The sequence below is a fragment of the Chiloscyllium plagiosum genome, chromosome 3 (genome assembly GCF_004010195.1).
Source record: "Chiloscyllium plagiosum isolate BGI_BamShark_2017 chromosome 3, ASM401019v2, whole genome shotgun sequence".
Lineage (NCBI taxonomy): Eukaryota > Metazoa > Chordata > Chondrichthyes > Orectolobiformes > Hemiscylliidae > Chiloscyllium > Chiloscyllium plagiosum.
In genome coordinates, this window is record NC_057712.1 from 40096036 (window position 1) to 40114105 (window position 18070).

At 41.2% G+C, this 18070-nt stretch overlaps 1 protein-coding gene across 2 annotated transcripts in view; it reads left to right on the plus strand.

Moving 5' to 3' along the window:
• LOC122542680 (striatin-like) overlaps positions 1-18070 on the plus strand; it is a 139617-nt gene that overhangs the window by 48143 nt on the left and 73404 nt on the right. For both annotated transcript variants that reach the window (XM_043680661.1, XM_043680668.1), the window contains exons 2-3: positions 8300-8403; positions 17699-17772. In XM_043680661.1, the coding sequence (XP_043536596.1) occupies positions 8300-8403; positions 17699-17772 (178 nt within the window). The remainder of the gene's footprint in view (positions 1-8299; positions 8404-17698; positions 17773-18070) is intronic.

Sequence of the window (18070 nt, forward strand, 5' to 3'; positions counted from 1 at the left end):
GACTGCCCTCAATGCCTCCACATTTATATTAAAGTGTGATGTCCAGAAAAGGATGCAATATTCCTGTCAGGTCAGATCAATGTTTTGTAACTTTCTTGCCTTTATACTCCATTCCTTTGTTTATAAAGCCCAGAATTCTAAAATGCTTTATTATCCACTCTCAACTAGCCTCTCGCCTTTAACAATTCATACATTTATACCCCAGGTCCCTCTGTTCCTGCACCCCTCCATTCAAATTGTGTATCTTTTATTTCATATTTCCTCTCTTTGTTCTTCTAACAAAAATGAATCATATTACACTTCTCTGCAAGAAATGTCATTTCCATTTGTCCATTGATTCCACTAAATTTTCTGTTTGAACCCCTTTAATGAGGTGACCACCTTTTCCATAGCATCAAGATAGCTCTAAAACTACAAAAAACATGCGCTGTTCTTTGTCATTTTCAACATTTCTGAGCCATTCATTTGATTATATCTTCCTGCTTCTGCACTTAGTATTTATTGCCCAGTTAAAAGACTTGATTCCACTTCTGTATTTGCTGGAAGTCAGGACATTCCCAGAACTGGATTCCTTCTCCAGGCTGACATTGTCACCTTTTATTTTCTTCATGTCCATCCCTTGTTCATGTTCTACCCCTTGGTGACATTTGCTAAAATGTGGAATGAAATCCATTCACTCTTTCTATAATCACAGCTAAGATTTTATTTATCTAACTCAAACAGCGAACATATTAACAGAAGCACTAACAAACCAAACAACTCCCCTTTAACTACTAATCATTCCCGAATAAAACAAAATTCTAATGGTATGCTGTTTCAGTGTATACAAGTCTTCCTTATATAATAAAACAATAGAATTTAATGTCTCACGTTGACAGCCAGGTTATGTCTGCCAGACATTTCTGTCTTTTTCGTTGATCTTTTAGGAACACCTCTCCTTTCAAATTCTTGTGTCAAGAATGCCTGTCTCTGCTGAATTATGGTGTTAGGCTAAGAATGCCGCTGTACCTTCACTTGGATGATGGTTACTCTGAGAGACCTAATCTCTTCAGATGGCAGTTTGCTCTTGCCAATTTTCAAATGCTGTCTTCTTTTATACCGTTAACCTATTGATTTCTTTACAATCAGATTGGTTCTAGGTTGTCAAAACTTAGTTGGTCCTTAGTCTCCAAGTGGCTGGTTTAAATTAATTGGCTAAATTTAAACACCTGTTGACTTGGTAAAAATGCTGCTTTGCCTGGTGACAATATAGCCTTATGTTGCAATTCAAGCATCTGCAACTGGCAAGCTGCTGCCCGTAGACACTCATTTTCAACTCATTAAGCATAGAAAAAAAATCATCTTTTAAAGGGACCACAAACTCTTTTTTCACCCCCTCCCATCTTATCATTTTAAAAACATCAAATTCTAACATCCTGTCTTCCAATCCACAAATACTAAACTTCACAACAGAAATGCCACTAATGTTAAGTGCAGTGGTTAGTTTGTCACTTATCAGAGATTGTTATTGCCTGACATTTGTGTGGTGTGAATGTTACTTGCCACTTTTCAGCCAAGTACGGATGTTGTTCAGGTCTTATTGCACTTTAACATGAGTGCCTTGAGTCGCAAATGGTGCTGAACATTGTACAACTGTCAGCAAACATCCCCAGTTCTGATTTTATGGAGGGTAGGTCATTGTTGAAGCAGCTGAAAATGGTTGGGCCTTGGATACTCCCCTGAGAATCTCCTGCCGAGTTCTCCTTCTCCTGAGATGACTGATCTCTGACAACCAAGATCATTGTCTTATATACCAGGTATAACTTAGCAGTGGAGAATTTGCCCCTGATTCCCATTGTTTACAGTATTTTCCAGGGCGTCTTGATGTTATACTCAGTTGAATGTGGCCTTGACATCAAGGGTTGTCATACTTGCCTCACCTCTGGGATTCAGCTGTTTGGTCCAAGGCTGTAATAAGGTCAGGAGCTGAGGGGCCCTTTTGGAACCCAAACTGGGCATCACTGAGTAGGTTATTGCTGAGCAGGGGCTGCTTGGCAGTATTAGTAATGACTCTTTCCATCGTTTCACTGATGATCGAGAGTTCATTGGGGCAGTAATTGCCTGGGTTGGGTTTGTCCAAACTTTTGTGTGCATGACATAGTCGGGTTGTTTTCCATATTGTCAGGTAGATGTTGTGGCTATACTGCAACTGCTTGGCTAGTGAAGGGGCAAATTCTGGAGCATAGGTCTTCAGTAGGAGAAAGTGAGGTCTGCAGATGCTGGAGATCAGAGCCGGAGATGTGTTGCTGGAAAAGCGCAGCAGGTCAGGCAGGCAGCATCCAGGGAACAGATCCATCTATAGGTCTTCAGTACTCTTGCAGCAATGCTGTGAGTTCATACAGCATTTGGAGTATGTGATGCCTCAAGCTGTGATACTGTGGACTACTGGCAAGGGGAAGATGAATTATCCACCTGGTACTTTTGACAATTAGTCGTAGAGTGTACAGCACGGAAACAGACCCTTTGGTCCAACTCGTCCTTGTCGACCAGATATGCTAAATAAATCTATTTCTGTTTGCCAGCATTTGGCCCATATCCCTCTAAACTCATCCTATTCACATGTCTTTTAAATGCACCACTTCCTCTGGGCAGCTCATTCCATACACACACTACCCTCTGCGTGAAAACGTTGCCCCTTTTAAATCTTTCCCATCTCACCTTAAACCTATGCCCTCTAGTTTTGAACTCCCCCACCCTGGGAAAAAGACCTTGTCTATTTATCATATCCATACCCCTCTTAGTTTTATAAACCTCTATAAGGTCACCTTTCAGCCTCCAACGCTCTGGGGAGAATAGTTCCCGGCTATTCATCACCAAGCTGTGGGGAAAATAGTTCCAGGCTATTCAGCACCTCCCCATAGCTCAAACCGTCCAACCCTGGCCATATCCTTGTAAATCTTTTGTGAACCCTTTCAAGTTTCGCAACATCCTCCCTATAGCAGGGAGACCAGGATTGGATTCTGAATTCCAAAAGTGGCCTAACCAATGTCCTGTACAGCCACAATGTGAACTCCCAGCTCCTATACTCAGTGCACTGACCAATAAAGGGAAGCATATCGTCTTCACTATCCTGTCTACGTATGAAGGAACTATGAATTTTCACTCCAAGGTCTTTTTTTTAATTTCAAAAATATACTTTATTCATAAAATATTTTGATGATCACAATTGGTCATGCCATACATGCGTAAACATTCCATTTCTTTGCATACAGAGACACATTCGTCATTCATATATACAGGTTTGTACAATTACTATCCACATATTTAGCTGGGGGGTCAGCAGAGCCCCCTTACTGTGTCGGCCCCCTGTGCTTAGGCAGGCAGACGTTACACAGTGGTCTTTCCCCACCGTGCCTTGGCAGCAGCTGCCCCAAGCTTCAGCGTGTCCCTGAACACGTAGTCCTGGGGTCAGTCGGGGTCAACTTCAGCTGGAAGATCAACAGGTTTCGGACCGCCCAGAGAGCGTCCTTCACCAAGTTGATGATCCTCCAGGCACAGTTGATGTTCGTCTCGGTGTGCGTCCCGAGGAACAAGCCGTAGAGCACGGAGTCCTGTGTCACGGCACTTATCGGGACGAACCTCGACAAACACCACTGCATTCCTCTCCAGACTTCCTCCGCATAGGCACATTCCAGAAGGAGGTGTGTGATGGTCTCGACCCATTGCAGCCACTTTGAGGGCAGCGTGCGGTGCGGCTGAGAGTCCGGGCGTGCATAAAGGATCTCACCAGCAGAGCCCTTCTCACCACCAGCCAAAGCCATGTCTTGGTGCTTGTTGGAAAGTTCTGGCAATGAGGCATTCTGCCAAATGACTTTAACAGTCTGCCCAGGGAACTTGCACTCCAAGGTCTCTTCGTTCAGCAATACTTCCCTGGACCTTATCATTAAGTGTATAAGCCCAGATTTGATTAGCCTTTCCAATATGCAGCACCACACATTTATGTAAGTTGAACTCCATCTACCACTCATTGGCCCATCTGATCAAGATTCTGTTGTACTCTGATGTAATCTCCTTCGCTGTCCACTACACTCCAATTGTGTTGTCATCTGCAAACTTACTAACCATACCTCCTATGTTTACACCCAAATCATTTATATGAACGATGAAAAGCAGTGGACTCAGCACCAATCCTGTGGCACACCACTGGTCACAGGCCTCCGGTCTGAAAAGCAACCCTCTACCACCACCATTCTCTGTCTCCTTCCTTCAAGCCAGTGCTGTATCCAAATGGCTAGCTCTTCCTGTATTCCATGTGATCCACCTTTGCTAAGCAGGCTACCAAGAGTAACCTTGTCGAACGCCTTACTGAAGTCCATTTGAACACGTCCACTGCTGTACCCTCACTACTCCTCTTCATTACTTCTTCAAAAGACTCAAACAAATTCGTGAGACACGATTTCCAATGCACAAAACCATGTTGACTATCCCTAGTCAATCCTTAACTTTCCAAATACATTTAAATCCTGTCCCTCAGGATTCCCTCCAACAACTTAACCACTACCAATGTGAGGTTCACCAGTCTATAGTTCCCTGGCTTTTCCTTACCATCTTTCTTCAATAGTGGTATCACATTAGCCAACCTCCAATCTTCTGGCGCTTTACCTGTGGCTATCCATGATACAAATATCTCAGCAAGGGGCCCAGCAGTCATTTCCCTAGCTTCCCACAGAATTCTAGGGTCCGCCTGATTAGGTCCCAGGGATTTATCTAGTTCTATGCGTTTTAAGGCGTCCAGCACCACAACCTCTGTAATATGGACATTTTTCAGGTTGTCACTATTTATTTTCCCAAGTTTTCTGTGTTCCATGTCTTTCTCCACAGTAAACACTAATGAAAAATACTTGTTTAGTATCTCCCCTATCTCCTGCGGTTCCACACATAGAGAGCCTTGCTGATCTTTAAGGGGCCCTATTCTCTACCTCATTACCCTTTTGACCTGAATGTATTTGTAGAATCCCTACGGATTCTCCTTAACCATGTTCACCCAAGCTATCTCTTGTCCCCTTTTTGCCCTCCACAATTCCCTCTTAAGTATACTCCTACTGCCTGTATGCTCTTGGAAGGATTCACTTGATCTTTGTTGTCTGTACCTGACACATGCTTCCTCCTTATTCTTGACAAAAGCCTCAATTTCTCTCGACATTCAGCATTCCCTTCACCCTAACAGGAACGTACTGTCCCTGGGCTCTTGTTATCTTCTTTTTGAAGGCTTCCCATTTTCCAGCTGTCCCTTCTGTTGTTAATGGTTCAGTATAACTTTTTGGAACTGAAGTGCTCAGCCTTTGCTTGCCCTCCTGAACTCTTCATTGAACCAGTCTTGGTCCTGTGGCTTGTTGGTAATGGTTGAGCGGTAGATTGGTGTTGGTGTATGAATCTGCTATTGTTGATGTCCCACAGAGCCTCAATTACGCCCAGTCTTGAGTTGCTAGATTTATTCCAAGTCTGCCCCTTTTAGCCTGATGACGATGCCATGCAACACAATGGTGGGTATTCTCAACATGAAGATGGGACTTTGAGTCCACAAGTTCTGTGCAGTGGTCAGTTTTACCAATACTGTCATGGGCGGATGCATCTGCAGCATTGGTGAGAATGCGGTCAAGTATGTTTTTCCCTCTGTGCCTGCTGCAGATCCAGTCTAGCAGCTATGTCCTTTAAGACCCACCAGCTCAATCAGTACTGCTACTGCTGAACCACTGTTGGTGGTGGACAATGAAAACTCCACCCCGAGTACATTTTGTGCCCTTATCATCCTCCGTGCTTCTTCCTAGTATGTTCACCATGGAACGGTAACTGATTCATCAGCTGAGGGAAGACGGTATGTGGTAATCAACAGGAGATCCTCCCGTGATTAACTTGAATCCATGAGACGACATTGGGTCTGCAGTCATGTTGAGGACTCCCAGGGCAATTGCCTCCTGACTGCATACCACAGTGCCATCACCTTTGCTGGGTCTCTGCTGCCAGTGGGAGAGGACATATTCAGAGATGGTGATAATATTATTGGAAGCATTGTCTCTAAAATATGATTCCATGAGTAAGACTATGACAAACAATTACATGACTAGTCTGTGAGGCAGCTCTTCCAATTTTGGCAGTAACCCCCAGAAGTTGGCAAGGAGGACTTGTACTGGGCGGACAGAGCCATTTTTCCAGTTATCGTTTCTGGTGCCTAGGTCAATGCCAGGTGGTCTATCTGATTTCTTTTCTTTGTTGAGACTTCATAGCAATTGATACAACTGAGTGCCTTATTTCAGAGGCCAGTTGAGAGCCGCATTGCTGTGGCTCTGGAATCATGTGTTGGTCAGACCAAACGAGGATAACAGAATCCTTACCCTGAAAGACAGCAGTGAACCTTATTATAAATTGTTGACACTTGATGTGAAATAGTAATATCATGGCTGGATATGAAACTTGGCCATTAATTAACAAGTACTAATTTCTGGATTTTAAGAAAAACTGTCTATTCCAAGATGTACATTATATCTTTTAATTAGTTTGAAGTCTATATGACACAGTTTTAATCTTTACTCTGTTTTATGCATGAAAAATAAACCAGGTTGTTACTTATTGGTATGTCCATCTATTGCGTTTGATATAGTATTCCTTGAGAAGGAATATTTGAACTGCTGCAATTATATAATTTGAAACAAAAAACTGTAGATGCTGGAATCCAAAGTAGACCAGCAGGAGACTAGAAGAATACAGCAAGCCAGGCAGCATCAGTAGGTGGAGAAGTCAACATTTCAAATATAACCCTTCTTGAGGAATGGAGGTGGAGGTAGGGGGAGCTGTAGATAGAGGGAGGGGAGGGGCGGAATGGTGAACTCATGATGGGTGAACACAGGTGGTGGTTAAGACCTGGTTGGTCGATGAGAGGAATGATTCTGGTTGGTAGCTGGAAGGAAGGATCAGTAGTTAGAAATGGAATGGAGGAGGCAGGGCTAGTGGCAGAATAAATAGTGAGGGCTCTGCAATGCATGACTTAAAACTCCTCCCCAGAAGTGATAGAGGGACCTTGGGGTTTGAGTAATAGTTCCTTGAAAGTGGCATCACAGACAGGGTGGTGAAGAAGGCATTTAGCACACTTGCCTTTGATGATCAGAGCATTGAGTATCGAAGTTGAGGCATCAGGTTATACCCGAACAAGATATTGGTGAGGCCACTTTTGGAGTATTGCATATAGTTCTGGTCACCCTGATGCAAAAATGATTTAAAAGCATGTTACCAATGCTGGAGGGCTTGAGTTACAAGGAGAAGCTGGGTGGGATGGGACTTTTTTCCCTGAAGAAAAACATGAGGAGCATAGTAAAGGTATTTTTCCCAGGATAGAGGAGTCCAAAGCTAGTTGGGTTATGTTTAAGGTAAAAGGGGCAAAGAAAGGGGCCTGAGGGGCAACTTTTTCACATACACGGTGGTGTGTATATGGAATGAACTGCCAAAGGATGTCGTTGAGATGGATACACACATTTTAAAGACATTTGGAAAGGGACACGAATGGGAATGTTTTAGAGGGATATGGGCCAAATGCTGCTGGCAAACAAGACTAGTTCAGTTTAGGAAACCTAGATGGGCGAGTTGGATCGAAGTATTTGTTTCCATCCTCTCTGATTCTACCCATAACTCTAATCTATAGTGGCATCTCCAATCTATCATAACACTGAAGTAATGCATCGACGTCTGCAGGTCAACAGCAATCCATTTGTACAACCCTATCATCTCTATATCAATTTCAGATTAATTATATCATTTTCAGTGCTTGAATAGGAACTCGAAATAAAATTTAAAAACCAATTCCCTCTAGCCTATCACATCTTAAGGATATGGAATGATGAGGAAGGTGTAGCCAAAATGAGTATTGTCAACAAATTATACAACAGTGCAATTTTGCTTTCTGTTAAAAGGCATTCCTTCTCCACTATAAAGAGATAATGGTTCTCTATTTTAGCGGTACAACATCTTGACGTGATATGTTATGTCCTTGCCTCATTGCTCACCTTTAAAGAAAATTTTTATATTGCAAATGGAGTTGGTAAAAAAAATTGTGATTAATCTTTTATTGCATTAAATTATGACTTTAATAATTCAATTTAATGACCTGCATTTGCATCATGTATGGTGACTATCAATTTTATCTTTGAGATGGTATATTACTACTTTGCCAGACAAATGTTTTCAAATGCTTTTAAATCTAAAATTGTCAACCTGAATCTTTCTCTTTCTTATAGATATAGGTAGCTGATGCTCCTCTTTATCGTTTCAGGCGCAGATCTCATTCTTGCAAGGAGAGAGAAAAGGCCAGGAGAACCTGAAGAAGGATTTGGTTAGAAGAATTAAAATGCTTGAATATGCTTTAAAACAGGAAAGGTGTGACTTTTTTAATGACTACGCTCCAGACATAACAAAAATCTACCTCAGTAAACAAAACACATCTAAGTTCTTCAATTTGAAGATGCCTGTTCTTGTGAAATAAATATTGTAAACTCGTATAGACTTGTATACTGTTTTTCACATTGAGAAGAACTGTTAGAATAAATTACATTTTCTGTTTCATGTTCACATTCCTAAAAAAGTCAAGTTTATACGTAAAGCTTTGAGAATAATAACAGAAAATGTTAGAAATATTCAACATTCTGGCACTACCTGGAGGGAAAGGCAGAGTTAACACTTCATCAGTCTGAAATATTTGCTCTATTTTTCTCTCCATAAATGCTGCTAGACCTACGGAATGTTTTCAGCAGTGTGCATTTATTTCAGATTTCTAGTGTCCTCATTATTTTATATTTGCATGAATGTTTTCTGTGGTAGTTATAGTAGACCTTAAAACTGGGCTGTTGACTGCATAGATTTTCTTTTTCAACTAGCATTCAGAAGCAGGCTATAAGTCAGTTTGGTCATTTTTGAAAGGCAAGTGCTTGAGCTTAATTTATTTCAATGCTGTAGGCATTTCCTGTTGCTGGATAGTTACCTTTCATAAAGAGGAATATGGGAGAGTTGATTGTGTATATGCTTAATTTGCTACCAGTGTCTTTGTTAGGTATTCACAATTAAAACTTTGCTCTTATTGGCTCGTGTGGAGAGTTTTGATATAGTATATTATTACAAAGGTTAATATTCATTTACCCAACCCTAGTTGTTTCTAGAATTTGGAGATTCTTTAACTTTGTTTTGATCATGAAGTCAGGGAAGAAGTTCTAAGATTTTGAGCTCAGTGACATTGAACGAGCAGTGATATTTGCTCAAGCTGGGATTGTTTCCTTTTGGAGGTGACAGTGTATTTTTGCACCTGCTGCCCACATTGAGCAGTTTGGTCACTGCTGCTGGAGAGAGTTGGTAAGTTGCTGCAGTACATACTTTCAGTAGTGTACACTGTAACTACAATATGCTGGTAGTGGAGCAGTGAATGTTTAGGTTAGTGGATGAGATGCCACGAAAGAATGCTGCTTTATCGTGAATGATGTCAAGCTTCCCAAATGTTGTTGAAGCTGTGCCCCCCCCGCCAGCCCCCAAGAATGTTTGTTAAGGGTATTCCATATCATTCCTGACTTGAGTTAGTGGAACAACTTGGTGGATTTCAGAGGTTAACTAGTCAAAACTGAATATCTAGTTTCTGACCTGTATATGCTTAACTGCATCTTTAGCAAAATATGATTACCTCAGTAAGCTCAATTTTCAAATTAATTTTCAGCAGTTGCAGGAACCTTGAAGTGGCTTGCAGCCTAGAGGAAATACTGCTGTTCAGACCCTAAAACTTCAGTAACCATGGAAGTCAGTTTTGAGTCACACCTTTTAAAATTTATGTTAATGACTTAGATGAATTGACTGTATTGTAACCAAATTTGTTGATGATATTTAGATAGGTGGATAAGCAAGATGTGAAGAATGTACAAAGAGTCTGCCAAGTGATATAGACAGATTAATTGTGCAAATATTGAGGAAATGAGAGATTGTCCGCTTTGGCAGCAGGGATGGGAAATTAGAATGAGGGGTTGCCTTAGGAGCAAAGTTTGTGCAGGTTAGACGTCTACTCTTTGGAACTTAGAAAAATGAGAAATAATCTCATTGAAGCATGTAGGATTCTTAAAGGACTTGACAGGGTAAATGCTGAGAGGATGTTTCCCCTCGTGGAGAGTCTAAGACAGAGGGTATAGTCTCAGAATAAATGGGCACACATTTAAGATGAAGATGAGGAGCAATTTCTTCGGTTGAGTGTCTTTTGAACTCCTTGCCACTATGGCTCTATTGTGGGCCAGAGTCTTTGTGTATATTTAAGACTGAGAGAAATTTTTGATCAGTATGGAAATCAAATCGGAAAAGGCAGGAAAGTGGATGTGGGAAATGTCCTATCAGTCATGATCCTATTGAATTGCAGTGCAAACTTTGAGGGGCTGAATGGCCTTCTCCTGTTTCTATTTCTTATAGTCTTATTATCAAGACTGCAAGATATTGCCATGTAGAGGAATTAGGATGTCCTTGTACACAAATCACTAAGAATGAGCATGCAGGTACAGCAAGCAATTATGAAGGTAACAGCATGGCCTTTATGGTAATAGCTTGAAGATGAAAGCTCGGAAAATTGTACTACAAACTGTACAGGGCATTGATGAAACAATGCTGAAAAATGTGTTGCTGAAAAAAGCGCAGCACGTCAGGCAGCATCAAAGGAGCAGGAGAATCGACATTTCGGGCATAAGCCCTTCTTCAGGAAACAATTGATGAAACAATACCGAGAGTACTATTTACTACAAGATTTTCGTCACCTTACTAAGGAGGGATATACTTGCATTAGAAGCAGTTTGGAGAGAGTTCACCAGGCTGATTCCTATAATGAATGGATTGCCATATGAGGAAAGATTGGGCCTATATGTATGGGAGTTTACAAATCTAAGATTCTGCACATGCCTGACAGGGCAAGTGCAGAGGATTTTGAAAATAGTCATGTATACTGATTGGGCAGATAGAAAAGTGGAGTTGAGGCCACAATCATGTGAACAATGATCTTATTGAATATTTTAGTGTGTCTATTTTAATGCAAGAAGTATCAGGAATAAGTGTGACGAACTCAGATCATGGATCAGTACTTAGAACTATGATGTTGTGACCATTATGGAGACTTGGATATCACAGGGATGGGAATGGTTGTTGGATGTTCCAGGTTTTGGGTGTTTCAAAAGCAATAGGGGGGGAAGGTAAAAGAGGTGGAGGAGTGGCATTGTTAATCAGGGATAGTATCACAGCTGCAGAAAGGGGGGGGGGGGGTCATCGAGGAGTGTTTGTCTGCAGTCAGTGTGGATGGAAGTCAGAAACCGGAAAGGATCAGTCGCTTTATTGGGAGTTTTTTACAGACCCCCCCAATAACAACAGAGACACAGAGGAGCAGATTGAGAGGCAGATTTTGGAAAGGTGCAGAGTAACAAGGTTGTTGTCATGGGTGACTTTAACTTCCCTCATATTGCTTGGAACCTACTTAATTCAAATAGTTTGGGATGAAGCAATTTTTGTCAGGTGTATCCAGGAAGGGTTCCTGACGCAATATATAGATAAGTCAATGAGAGGGGAGCCCATATTGGATTTGGTGCTTGGCAATGAACCATACCAGGGTGTCAGATTTGTTGCTGGGAGAGCATTTCGGTGATAGTGATCACAACTCCATGACCTTTACTGTAGTCATGGAGAGGAATCGAAGCAGATGGTATGGGAAAGTATTTAATTGGGGGAGGGGAGTTACAATGCTATTAGCCAGGAACTGGGGCACCTAAATTGGGAACAGATGTTCTCTGGGAAATGCACAACAGAAATCTGGGAAGCACCTGCTGATAATGCTGGACAGGTTTGTTCCACTGAGGCAAGGAAGGGATGGTAGGTTGAAAGAATCTTGGATGACAAGGGATGTGGCACATCTAGTCAAGAGGAAGAAGGAAGCTTACTTAAGGTTGAGGAGGCAAGGATCAGTTAGGACTCTAGAGGGTTACAAGGTAGCCAGGAAAGAACTGAAGGGTGAACTTAAGAGAACTAGAAGGAGGCATGAAAAAGCTTTCGCGAGTAGGATTATGGAAAACCCTAAGGCATTCTACACTTTGTGTGAGGAACAAGAGGATGGCCAGAGTGAGGGTAGGACCGATCAGAGGTAGTGGAGGGAACTTGCACCTGGAATCGGAGGAGGTGGGGGGGTCTTTAATGAATACTTTGCTTCAGTATTCACTGCTGAGAGGGACCTTGACGTTTCTGAGGACAACGTGAAACAGACTGATATGCTAGAACAGGTTGATGTTAAGAAGGAGATTGCTGGAAACTTTGAAAAACACAAGGATAGATGGGATATACCCAAGGTTACTACAGGAAGTGAGGGAGGAGATTGCTGCACCTTTGGCGATGATCTTTGTGTCCTCACTGTCCACTGGAGTAATACCAGAAGATAGGAGGTTGACAAGTATTCCCTTGTTCAAGAAAGGGAATAAGAATAATCCTGGGAATTACACACCAGTCAATCTTGCGTCAGTGGTGGGCAAAGTATTGGAGAGGATTCTGAGAGACAGGATTTATGATTACTTGGAAAACCTTAGTTTGAATAGAGATAGTCAGCATGGCTTTGTGAGGTCATGCCTCACAAACCTTATTGAATTCTTTGAGGATGTGACAAAACACATTGATGAAGGTAGAGCAGTGGATGTGGTGTAAATGGATTTTAGCAAGGCATTTAATAAGGATTCCCATGGTAGGCTCATTCAGAAAGTCAGGAGGCATGGGATACAGGGAAAGCTGTCTGTCTGGATACAGAATTGGCTGGCCTATAGAAGACAGAGGGTGGTGACAGATGGAAAGTATTTAGCCTGTAGCTCGGTGACCAGTGGTGTTCCGCAGGGATCGGTTCTGGGACTTCTGCTTTTTGTGATTTTTATAAATGACTTGGATGAGGAAGTGGAAGGGTGGGTTAGTAAGTTTGTCGATGGCACAAAGATTGGCGGAGCTGTCAATAGTGTGGAGGGCTGTCGTAGGTTTCAACAAGACATTGACAGGATGCAGAGCTGGGCTGATAAGTGGCAGATAGAGTTCGACCTGGAAAAGTGTGAAGTGATTCACTTTGGAAGGTTGAATTTGAATGCAGATTACAGGAATAAAGGCAAGATTTGTGGCAGTGTGGTGGAATAGAGGGATGTTGGGATCCCGGTCTATAGATCCCTCTCAGTTGCCGCCCAGATTGATAGGACCCTTAAGAAGGTGTATGGCGTGTTGGCTTTCATTTACAGGGGGATTGAGTTTAAGAGCAGCAAGGTTATGCTGCAGCTGTATAGAGCCCTGGTTAAACCACACGTGGAATATTGTGTTCAGTTCTGGTTGCCTCATCATAGGAAAGATCTGGAAGGTTTAGAGACGGTTCAGAGGAGATTTACCAGGATACTGGCTGGACTGGAGAAATGTCTTCTACAGAAAAGTTGAGGGAACTCGGGCCTTTCTCATTGGAGCAAAGAAGGATGAGAGGTGACTTGATGGAGGTTTACAAGATGATGAGAGGCACATCAGATAGTGGATAGCCAGAGACTTTTTCCCATGGTGGAAATGTCTATCACAAGGGAGCATAACTTTCAGGTAATTGGAGGAAGGTTTAGGGGAGATGTCAAAGGGGTAGGTTCTTTACACAGGGAGTGGTGAAAGACGCTGCCAGCAGTGATGATAGAGTTAGATACAATAGGTACATTGAAGTGACTCCTGGATAGGCATAGGGAAGGTAGTACAATGAAAGGTATGCAGGTTAGTCTGATCTTAGAGTAGGATAAAAGGCTGGCACAACATTGAGGGCCTGTACTGTTCTATTGGGCTGTTCATGATCAAGGAGCCAATGACTTACTCTTGTTCCTGCGTATGTTCTTACAACCTGCATGCAGCAAGACCTGTTCAACATTTAAGTTTGGGCTGGTAAGTGGCAGGTAACATTTCATAGATCATAGAATACCTACAGTATGGAAGCATGCCAATCGGTCCAACAAATCCACATGCTCTCTCGGAAGAGCATCTCACCCAGACCCACCACCCTTTCCCTGTAACCCTACATTTTCCATGGCTAATCCACCTAACCTTCACATCCCTGGGCACTAGAGGTAATTTAGTGTGGCCAATCTACCTCGCCTGCACTTTGATGAATCCCTCACTATTCAAATCCATTGGATTACTGTTGACCAGAAACTGGGAGGTACTGCAGTGTATCTTGTGGATTGTGCACACCACTGCCACTATGCCTAACTGGTAGAGGGAGATAATGATTTAGGAGGTTTTTGGGTACCAGACAAGTAGATTGTTTTGTCCTGATGGTTTTGGATAACTTCACTTTTAGAGCTGCATTCTTGTAGGCAAGTGGACTGTATTCTATTACACTTCTTCTGGCTTTAGGGAGTTAGGATGTAAGTTAATTGCTGCTGAATTCCAAGCCTCTGAGTTCCCCTCGTATTTAAATACTTCTATTTAACAGGCTGGCTCAATTCAGTTTCTGATCTTATGAATGTTGACGTTGACTACAGCAATTCACGAGGTAGATCAAGTGCAATTAGGGAGGAACAGCAAATTACTAGTTCTTGCAATAACATGCACCCCATGAAATAACAAAATGTGAGCAGCAGCATTTTTGAATTCAGCATTGTCCAGACGTTTCGTATTTACAAAGAATAAACTAGGGCCTGGACTTTGAATTAACATTAATGAAGAGGCTAGCATTGCTCATTATTATAGAGTTATGGCATATACACTTGAATATTTAACCATAGAACTCTGAAAGTTGCCATCCAAGACGCTCATCTCTCCTCTCTCCTCTTCATGGTATACCATAGCAGTTGTCACTCTTAAATTGCAAACTATAGCGAAAAAAAGTTAGGGCTAGTCTTTTCAGGAGTAAGTCGCACATTTATGATGTGATGACTGATAAATACTGCCAAACAATCTCCTTGGCTTTGTAAATTGAAGTTCGTAAATTTGGAGCCCCATTTCTTTATAAGATAATTATTATTGGAGATTTTAGGAATATCATTTGTTTGCCTTCTACCTTTCTGTTAATCCTGTCTGTTTCTCCCAATTTTTGTTCTGCTTAATTCATGTTATTTGAATCTAACTTATGCTTCCTGCTTTAGGTTCTGCAAACCGCAATGGTGATTCTTCAATCCAGTTGGTTGAAGGTCATTGTTTCTTGTCATGTTCACAAGATGTCACCGTGCCCCTTTAGAGGATGACATCCAGGATTAGACAGTGGATTTTAATAAGCTTCTCTATAGTCAATGAAAACACTTTGTGGCTGGCTGTCAGTGGCGTGAACGGCACAAAACCTAGGCAGTTGGGTTTCTTTCATGAAAGAGAAGATACAGCTTTATCCATATATTAAAGCTAAATATGAAAAGAAATAATGACAGAGGAAGGACTCTGCATAATCCAAGATGAAGCATGGGAAGAAATTGTGGCTGTTAGAGATGCTCGTATTTTGAGGTATTTTCAGTGTTGGAGCTGATTTCCTCGAATTCTAGGAGAAATAATTACTGTTTTATAAGTTACTGCATTGTTTTGGAGCTTTGTGGGGGTTGGGCAAAGATCAAAACAACACTTAAAAAGGAGGAAGAAAAGTCATTTGAATGGGTACATGTTTAGGAAGGGTTTAGAGGGATACAAGACTAGATTTGTTTTTGAAATCTGGTCAGCATTGACGAGTTGGACTGAAGGATCTGTTTCCATGCTGTTCATCTCTATGACTGACTAACAGATGTAGTCCTTTCTAAAATGTAACCCAGTTTTATTAGTCACAGTAGTCAGAGTTCACATACATTCTAAGATCACATTTCACCAATCTTATTGACTTTTTTTAAAAGAAAGATCAGGTTGAGAATCGATTACCTTGCTATTAGTCTTCAATCATGTGTAGACCAGATCAAGTAAGGACAACTAGTTACCTTTCTTAAAGGGTTTGAGTGAACAATCTGGGTTTTTATCGTTAGTTCCTTGGTCATCATTACTAGATTACTGAGCCTAGATTTTTAATCCAAATATATTAATGAATTGAACTGAAATTGCTCAGTGGGGTATGAACTCATGACCCAGACCATTATGCTGGCCTCTGGATATTAGTCCAGTAAGATAACCAATAGGCTTTTGCGTATGTACTTACAGAATGTCTTTCATAAGGTTGTAGAATGTACTGAAAGTTAGCAACAAAAGTGAACTCTAAGTTTTAGAATTGAGAAAATATATTGCATTACCCAGAAGTGGTGATGTAGTGTATGTGCAATATCTGTATTGGAATCGGTGTTCACCACATTCTCAAATGACTTGGACTAGAAAATTCGATATATGGTGTCAAAATTGCAGTTGACGCCAAATTGGAGAATGGCAGTAATGAGGAAGACAAAACCTAAGAGCAAGAGGACATAAACAGGTTTCCAGGAAAAACGTAAAAAAAATTTCAGTGTGGAAAAGTGTTAAATGATTCATCTCAGTGTAAGGAATAATTGAACTCTGGCTGACTGGAATATACTGTCATTATCTGACTTTGGTAGCTAGAAATACATTCAGCTAATATATTACATTTGCAATAAAATAGCTGGATGATGTAATGAACATTGTCTAAGTAAACAAGACGAAAACAAAAACTTAATACAGTAACTTTGTGGTATTTAAAGATGTATGATTGTGTTTTAAATGTCAGAGACCTTTCTGAGGCTTTAATGTAAAATACAGAGTTGAAAAAAATTAATGTATTTTTCCCCTATCTGCTGGATTTAGAGGTGAGGGAAGAGTGCTATTGAGATCATAAAGCATGGCTTTGTATCGGCAGTGCCCTCTTTTTTTTTAATGGAAAAATTAAACGCTTTATACGCGATACAAAAATTCTTTGGAGTGCCAATTGAAGGAAGGTTTCTGATAGCTGTTTTAATACATGAGAACTTTAAAATCCACTGACTTGCAGCCTTTTAATACCCCCAACACAGACCACCCCACTCCACATCCCCGACCAGCTTTGGAATTTAGAGCAGGAATCTCAGTTCTGACATGAGGCATTTCGGGACTGAAATTGTGAAGTGACTGTACTCAGAGGGTTGTGAATCTTTGGAATTATCTGCCCCGAGAATTAAAGGCATTCAATAGTGGAAAACATTGAAAATTGAGATCTTAACTCAACTGTGTAAGGGCAATATGGCTACTCCTAGACTTATTTCTCATGTTTAGCTATTCAGTTCTTTGAAAGTATTTCTCTCGAGTTTGTCTTATTATTTTTTTTTACTTCCATGGTTCTCTGCTCTAATTTTTTTTGTTTTTTTTTGTTCTGGGAATTGTTTTGCTGGCCAAAGGATTTGTGTGTGCTGCATTAGTTCAGGATAACTTGGTTTCTTATAAAACAAAGCTGGAAATGTGTTGCTGGAAAAGCGCAGCAGGTCAGGCAGCATCCAGGGAACAGGAGAATCGACGTTTCGGGCATAAACCCTTCTTCAGGCATTTCCTGAAGAAGGGCTCATGCCCGAAACGTCGATTCTCCTGTTCCCTGGATGCTGCCTGACCTGCTGCGCTTTTCCAGCAACACATTTCCAGCTCTGATCTCCAGCATCTGCAGACCTCACTTTCTCCTTCTTATAAAACAAAACCGATTTTACAAATGTTTTAGAAACCTAATAAACATTTGTCATATTTCTTTCAGAGCCAAACACCATAAATTGAAATATGGGACCGAATTGAATCAAGGGGATATGAAGCCTCCGAACTATGACTCCGGTAAGATATGAACATGTTACAAAAAGTAGCAAACCCATCCCTTAAGTATAAGTAAACTGCATTTGTCATTGAGTTGTGAAATGCAGAGTTAGAACAAGCATTATATTTGGCTATGAGATTTAAACTTTGACAAGAGTTACTTGGCTCCTGGTGTAAGGAAGAAAGAAATTACTGAACTAGATTGAAAAATGCAGAAGGTTCTGTAAGGTGTTGAAAAGGCATTAAATCACTAAGTTTCTGTTCAGAAAAGTAAAGGTTCAAATTACTAAATAGTACTATGTATTTATATCGGATAGTA